This window comes from Mizuhopecten yessoensis, unplaced genomic scaffold (assembly GCF_002113885.1).
Source record: "Mizuhopecten yessoensis strain PY_sf001 unplaced genomic scaffold, ASM211388v2 scaffold10777, whole genome shotgun sequence".
Lineage (NCBI taxonomy): Eukaryota > Metazoa > Mollusca > Bivalvia > Pectinida > Pectinidae > Mizuhopecten > Mizuhopecten yessoensis.
In genome coordinates, this window is record NW_018408716.1 from 13,774 (window position 1) to 21,701 (window position 7,928).

Here is a 7,928-nt window from a genome sequence, read left to right on the forward strand (position 1 = left end):
GGAACTAGGAACCATGAGGAACTAGGAACCATTGGGAACTAGGAACCATGGGGAACTAGGAACCATTGGGAACTAGGAACCATGGGAACTAGGAAACATTGGGAACTAGGAACCATGGGGAACTAGGAACCATGCGGAACTAGGAACCATGCGGAACTAGGAACCATTGGGAACTAGGAACCATGGGAACTAGGAAACATTGCGAACTAGGAACCATGGGGAACTAGGAACCATGCGGAACTAGGAACCATGCGGAATTAGGAACCATTGGGAACTAGGAACCATGGGGAACTAGGAACCATTGGGAACCAGAAACCATGGGGAACCAGGAACCATTGGGAACTAGGAACCATTGGGAACTAGGAACCATGGGGATCTAGGAACCATTGGAAACTAGGAACCATGGGGAACTAGGAACCATTGGGAACTAGGAACCATTGGGAACTAGGAACCATGGGGAACTAGGAAACATTGGAAACTAGGAACTATTGGGAACTAGGAACCATGGGGAACTAGGAACCATGGGGAACTAGGAACCATGGGGAACAAGGAAACATTGGGAACTAGGAACCATGGGGAACTAGGAGCCATGGGGAACTAGGAAACATTGGGAACTAGGAACCATGGGGAACTAGGAACCATGGGGAACTAGGAACCATGGGGAACTAGGAACCATTGGGAACTAGGAACCATGGGGAACTAGGAACCATTGGGAACTAGGAACCATGGGGAACTAGGAACCATTGGGAACTAGGAACCATGGGGAACTAGGAACCATTGGGAACTAGGAACCATGGGGAACTAGGAACCATTGGGAACTAGGAACCATGGGGAACTAGGAACCATTGGGAACTAGGAACCATGGGGAACTAGGAACCATTGGGAACTAGGAACCATGGGGAACTAGGAACCATTGGGAACTAGGAACCATGGGGAACTAGGAACCATTGGGAACTAGGAACCATGGGGAACTAGGAACCATTGGGAACTAGGAACCATGGGGAACTAGGAACCATGGGGGAACTAGGAATCATGGGGAACTAGGAACCATGGGGAACTAGGAACCATTGGGAACTAGGAACCATTGGGAACTAGGAACCATGGGGAACTAGGAACCATTGATAAATAGGAACCATGGGGAACTAAGAACCATGCGGAACTAGGAACCATGGGGAACTAGGAACCATGGAGAACTAGGAACCATGGGGAACTAGGAACCATGGGGAACTAGGAACCATTGGGAACTAGGAACCATGGGGAACTAGGAACCATTGGGAACTAGGAGCCATTGGGAACCTTCATGTGTTTGAGAAAGACCCCTCCTGAAAATTCTAAGAAATAACGCTAACAAACTTTCATTCTCAAATTCAAGATGGCCGTCCTTTGGCCATCTTGGTTTTCCCCATCCCCAAATTAAATATGCATAACTAGGGACCATGGTGAACTTTTATGTAAAATTTGAGAAAGCCCCCCCCCCCCCCCCCCCCCCCCCCCCCCCCCCCCCAACTAACTCTCAAATTCAAGATGGCTGCCTGTCGGCCCATTTAGTTTTGCAATCAGTTCCAAAGAACTATATGCATAACTAGGGATGATGGGAAACCTGTATGTGAAATTTGAGAAATATTCCTCCAATATTTTATTAGAAATAGCGCTAACAAGAATTGTTTAAGGATGGACAGAATGACGGACAGACGGACCATGGATGCAGGATGATTTGAAATTATGAACTAAAACAAAACGTTATAATGCTTATTGATCCCATTATAACATGGGGAGAAAAATTACAATCATTTGAAAATGATAGTAAAAACAATTTCACAAATAATGATATCAAATAAACTATTACCAAAACATACTAATAATTTGAGTAATAACAAGAACTCACATGGACATCTAAACACGCATGAAAATACTTATTTGGATCAACTATATCACAGTTATATAACAAGAGGCCCTCACTCACCTGAATATGTTTAAATTAAATGGTATGAAGTAAAGATATAGCACTCCATGGTAGGTGCTGTAAGTACTTATGAAATTTCAGAAAGATCCATCCAGTACTTAAGAAAAAGCAAGAACAAACTTCAAACACAGCCCCAACCTATGCCCCTAGGGGGGGTCATACCCACCAATTATACATAATTGTGTCCCCTTGGTCCAAGGATGCTCCTGACTAAATATGGATAAAATCCCTTATTCCCGATGGTCGAAGAAGGATTTTTAAGGTTTTACCTCTATTTCTCCTATTGGGCCCCACCCTTCTGCCCCCTGGGAGACCACACCCACTGCTTTTACAAAATTGAGTCCCCTTGGCCTGAGGATGCTCCAGATTAAATTAGGATAAAATCCCTTAACCCCTATGGTAGAAGAAGGATTTTAAAGGTTTTATCTCTATTTCTCCTATTGGGCCCCTCCCTTCTGCCCCCTGGGAGACCACACGCACTGCTTTTACAAAATTGAGTCCACTTGGCCTGAGGATGCTCCAGATTAAATTAGGATAAAATCCCTTATCCCCTATGGTAGAAGAAGGATTTTAAAGGTTTTACCTCTATTTCCCCTATTGGGCCCCGCCCTTCTGTTCCCATGGGGCCACAAGACTAAATTAGGATAAAATCCCTCAATCCATATGGTAGAAGAAGAATTATAAAGGTTTTATTTCTATATCCCCTAATGGGCCCCGCCCGTCAGGTCCCAGGGGGGCCACACCCACCGTTTACACAAAATTGGTTTTCCTTTACCCAAGGATGCTCCACACCAAATATGGAACAAATCCTTACATTCCTACAGAAGAAAAAGGATTTTAAAGAATAATTTGCTATGTTTCCCCTATTGGGCCTCACCCCTCAGGCCCCTGGGGGGCCAGACCTACGGTTTATACAAAATTGGTTCCCCTTCACCCAAGGATGCTTCAGACTAAATAGTCCACCGATATCCTATTAAATCCTATTAAATGAAAAAATTTGTTTGAAAATAGACCAGCACGTTTTCTCTCTTTCTTGGTTTTCAGCTGCATCATCAAAACGCTTCACTTTACTTGCGATTCAAGTGTCAAAGCGACCTAAATTAGCAATGTGGAAAATTAAAACAGATTGAAAAAATCTGGAATTCCGATATATTTTTGAGGAGTGGTAAAAAGTTCTCAATTTTTTTCAGATTTTAACAGAGGTAATTCCCGAAGAACTATTTTTCAAATTTGTGTGGCCTAAGAATTGTTTTTTTTACAGAATTACATAACTTCATAACCTTTTATTGAGTGGACACTGCCCATCAACTCGTATGATAATGTAATATACGACTATCCTGATAGCGTTTATAAAGTTAAAGGGTAAACAATCATACAGCAGGGATTGAACTTACTTGTGTAAAGTCAGGGATCTCGCTGGCTTTGAGGTTCCCAGATGCATTTGAAAGCTGGAACAGCCTTGGTGCTCGTACTTCCTCAGACATCTGTAGACAAAACCAAGCATTAGAAAGTGGTGTATGGCAAAACCTGCATCAGTACCATGTCATTTTTCCCTGTATGTTACATCCTAACCTGTATGTAACATCCTAAACCTGTATGTTACATTCTAACCTGTATGTAAGATCCTAAACCTGTATGTTACATCATTACCTGTATGTAACATCCTAACCTGTATGTTACATTCTAACCTGTATGTAACATCCTAACCTGTATGTTACATCCTAACCTGTATGTAACATCCTAAACCTGTATGTTACATTCTAACCTGTATGTAACATCCTAAACCTGTATGTTACATCGTTACCTGTATGTAACATCCTAACCTGTATGTTACATCATTACCTGTATGTAACATCCTAACCTGTATGTTACATTCTAACCTGTATGTACCATCCTAAACCTGTATGTTACATCGTTACCTGTATGTAACATCCTAACCTGTAAGTTACATTCTAACCTGTATGATACATCCTAACATGTATGTTACAACCTTACCTGTAAATTACATCCTTGCATGTATGTTACATCTTAACTTGTATGTTACATCGTAACCTGTATGTTACATCGTTACCTGTATGTTACATCGTTACCTGCTGTATATTACATCGTTACCTGTATGCTACATCGTCACCTGCATGATACATCATAACCTGTATGTTACATCGTTACCTGTATGTTACATCATTACCTGTATGTGACATTGTAACCTGTATGTTACATCGTTACCTGTATGTTACATCGTTACGTGTATGTTACATCGTTACCTGTATGTTACATCATTACCTGTATGTGACATTGTAACCTGTCTGTTACATCGTTACCTGTATGTTATATCGTTACGTGTATGTTACATCGTAACCTGTCTGTTACATCGTTACCTGTATGTTATATCGTTACCTGTTTGTTACAACCTTACCTGTATGTTATATCGTTACCTGTATGTTATATCATAACCTGTATGTTACATCGTTACCTGTATGTTACATTGTTACCTGTATATTACAACCTTACCTTTATGTTAGTCTTACCTGTAAACGTTTCTCACTAGGATAATCCTCCTGTCCTCCCAGTAAAGTCCAAAAGTCTTTCTTCTCCTGGCCTTCGAAAACCATATCTGGCTTACTTTAAACCAAAAAGGAGATTCTGTACACAAACTGTTTTAAAAACACAACATGTTTTTGTGTAAAAGTATCAGCCTGGTTACATAAAAGTTTGACCTAGATCTGAACCCAGGTGACACTTGAATTGACCAGAGCAGGGTCGATTCGATATCATTCCTGTGTTGAACTCTTTATGTATACTGTACACCGGGGAATTTGTCAAATTTTTGCCATCAACGGTAAAATCCATTTTCACCTAATTATAAATGCCCTTCATATTTAATTATTATCTATATTATTTTGTTTACAAATTTTTGTTGTAATGATAAATTTCGCCTTTGTTAACCACTGTTTATACAAAATTAAGTCCCCTTGGCCCAAGGATGCTCCAGACTAAATTTTAAATTTTAAAGGTTATACCTCTATTTCTCCTATTGGGCCCCACCCTTCTGCCCCCTGGGAGACCATACCAACCGCTTATACAAAGTTGGTTCCCCTTGGCCTAAGGATGCTCCAGACTAAATTAGGATAAAATCCCTTAATCTCTATGGTAGAAGAAGGATTTTAAAGGTTTAACCTCTAATTCCCCTATCGGGCCCCGCCTCTCTGCTTCCAGGGGTTTAGACACACCGTTTATACAAAATTGGTTCCCCTTCACCCAAGGATGCTTCATACCAAACTTGGACAAAATCCTGTCTTTCCGACAGAATAAGAAGGTGTTTAAAGAATAATTTGCTATGTTTCCCCTATTGGGCCCACCCCTAAGGCCCCTGGGGGGCCTGACCCACGGTTTATACAAAATTGGTTCCTCTTCACCCAAGGATGCTTCAGACCAAATATGGAACAAATCTTTTCATTCCTACAGAAGACAAGAGGCCCAATGGGCCTGCATCGCTCACCTGGTATTAANACATATATTGACCACTGTGACCTTGAATATGGGCGAAGGTCATTCACTTGGTAGTCCTTCATCCCAGCATGTTAATGGCCAAATATCATCACCCTTGGCCTTATGCTTATTAAGAAGAAGTCATTCAATGGTTTTAAACATATTTGACCCCTGTGACCTTAAAATATATATGTCAAGGTCATTCATTTGAACTTGGTAGTCCTTCATCTCAGCATGTTACTGGCATTATCCTAGGCCTCTTGGTCATTCAGAAGAAGTTGTTTAAAGATATTAACATATTTGACCCCTGTGACCTTGAAAATTGATGAAGGTCATTCATTTGAACAAACTTTATAGCCCTTCATCCCAGCATATTACAGCCCAAATATCATCACCCTAGGCCTCTCGGTTATTCAGAAAAAGTTGTTTACAGGTTTTAAACATATTTGACCCCTGTGACCTTGAAAGTGGGTCAAGGTCATTTATTTGAACAAACTTGTTAGCCCTTTATCCCAGCAAGTTACTGGTCAAATATTATCACCCTAGGCCTCTTGATTTTTCAGAAGAAGTTGTTTAATAGTTTTTAACATATTTGACCCCTGTGACCTTGGATATAAGTCAAGGTCATTTATTTGAACAAGCTTGGTAGCCCTTCATCCCAGCATGTTATTGGCCAAATATCATCACCCTAGGCCTCTCTGTTATTCAGAAGAAGTTGTTTAAAAGATTTTAACATATTTGACCCCTGTGACCTTGAATATAAGGCAAGGTCATTCATTTGAACAAATTTGGAAGCCCTTCATCCAAGCATGTTACTGGCAAAATATCATCATCCTAGGCCTCTTGGTTATTCAGAAGAAGTTGTTTAAAGATTTTAACATATTTGACCCCTGTGACCTTGAAAATTGATGAAGGTCATTTATTTGAACAAACTTGGTAGCCCTTCATCCAAGCATGCTTCTGGCCAAATATCATTACCCTAGGCCTTTTGGTTACTGAGAAGAAGTTGTTTAAAGTAAAAAGTTGACGCCGGACGGACGCCGGCCGGACGCCGCACCATGCCATAAGGATTTTAAAGACTAATTTGCTATGTTTCCCCTATTGGACCTCGACCCTCAAGCCCCAGGGGCGCGAGACCCATGGTTTATACAAAATTGGTTCCTCTTCCCCCAAGGATGCTTCAGAGGAAATATGGAACAAATCGTTTCATTCCTACAGAATGAGAAGGATTTCAAAGAATTTGCTTTGTTTCTCCTATTGGGCCCCGCCGCTCAGGCCCCAGGGGGGCCAGACCCATGGTTTATACAAAATTGGTTCCCTTCACCCAAGGATGATTCAGACTTAATATGGAACAAATCCTTTCATACCTACAGAAGAAGAAGGATTCTAAAGAATTTGCTATATTTCCCCTATTGGGCCCCGTCCCTCAGCCCCCAGGGGGGCCAGACCCACCATTTATACAAAATTTGTTCCACATCCCCCAAGGATGCTTCTGACCAAATCTGGAACAATTTCCTACAGAAGAAGAAGGATTTTAAAGAATTTGCTATATTTCCCCTATTGGGCCCCGCCCCTCAGCCCCCACATTTCACATTAGACTACAATGTAACTTAGAAGAGTTATGGCCCTTACACCAATTTGGATTATGTATTGTAAAACACAAAATGTGAATTCTTGTCCAAGACGAGCGTGTAATATTCCTAAATTGTTTAAGTTTCAGAAACAAGAGGCCCAAGAGTTCCCCTTCCCCCAAAGATGCTTCTGACCAAATTTGGTCAAAACCTATGGGACGTTCAGGACAAGTAGCGTTTTAACGGACGGATGGACGGACGACGGACACTGCGCCATGGCATAAGCTCACTTGCCCTTCGGGCAGGTGAGCTAAAAAACATAATAATGATTACTTACCGAGAATAACGTGTGCAAATCTTTTTGGCCATTTCCCTTTCATCTCCAGTACAGCCCTAAAATATGGGGATAAGAACAGAGTAAGTATGGACAGCCATAATCCCTTTTGCTCCTCCTAAACTATTACAGAAGTGACATTAACCTCACACAAAAAAAGGCAATAAGCAAGGAGGGCCAACACAGGACAGTAAGCAAGGCGGGCCAACACACATGCTAACGCAGGACAGTAAGCAAGGAGGGCCAACACATGCTAACACAGGACAGTAAGCAAGGAGGGCCAACACACATGCTAACATAGGACAGTAAGTAAAGAGGGCCAACACAGGACAGTAAGTAACGAGGCCAACACAGGACAGTAACTAAAGAGAGTCAACACAGGACAGTAAGTAAAAAGAGTCAACACAGGACAGTAAGTAAAGAGGGCCAACACAGGACAGTAAGTAACGAGGGCCAACACAGGATAGTAAGTAAGGAGGGCCAACACAGGACAGTAAGTAAAGAGAGCCAACACACATGCTAACATAGGACAGTAAGTAAAGAGGGCCAACACACATGCTAACAAAGGACA

At 41.6% G+C, this 7,928-nt stretch overlaps 1 protein-coding gene across 4 annotated transcripts in view; it reads right to left on the reverse strand.

Moving 5' to 3' along the window:
• LOC110462383 (villin-1-like) overlaps positions 1 to 7,928 on the reverse strand; it is a 121,273-nt gene that overhangs the window by 13,749 nt on the left and 99,596 nt on the right. For all 4 annotated transcript variants that reach the window (XM_021516324.1, XM_021516322.1, XM_021516323.1 and 1 more), the window contains 3 exons: positions 7,361 to 7,416; positions 4,492 to 4,585; positions 3,358 to 3,447 (listed from right to left, as the gene is read on the reverse strand). In XM_021516324.1, the coding sequence (XP_021371999.1) occupies positions 3,358 to 3,447; positions 4,492 to 4,585; positions 7,361 to 7,416 (240 nt within the window). The remainder of the gene's footprint in view (positions 1 to 3,357; positions 3,448 to 4,491; positions 4,586 to 7,360; positions 7,417 to 7,928) is intronic.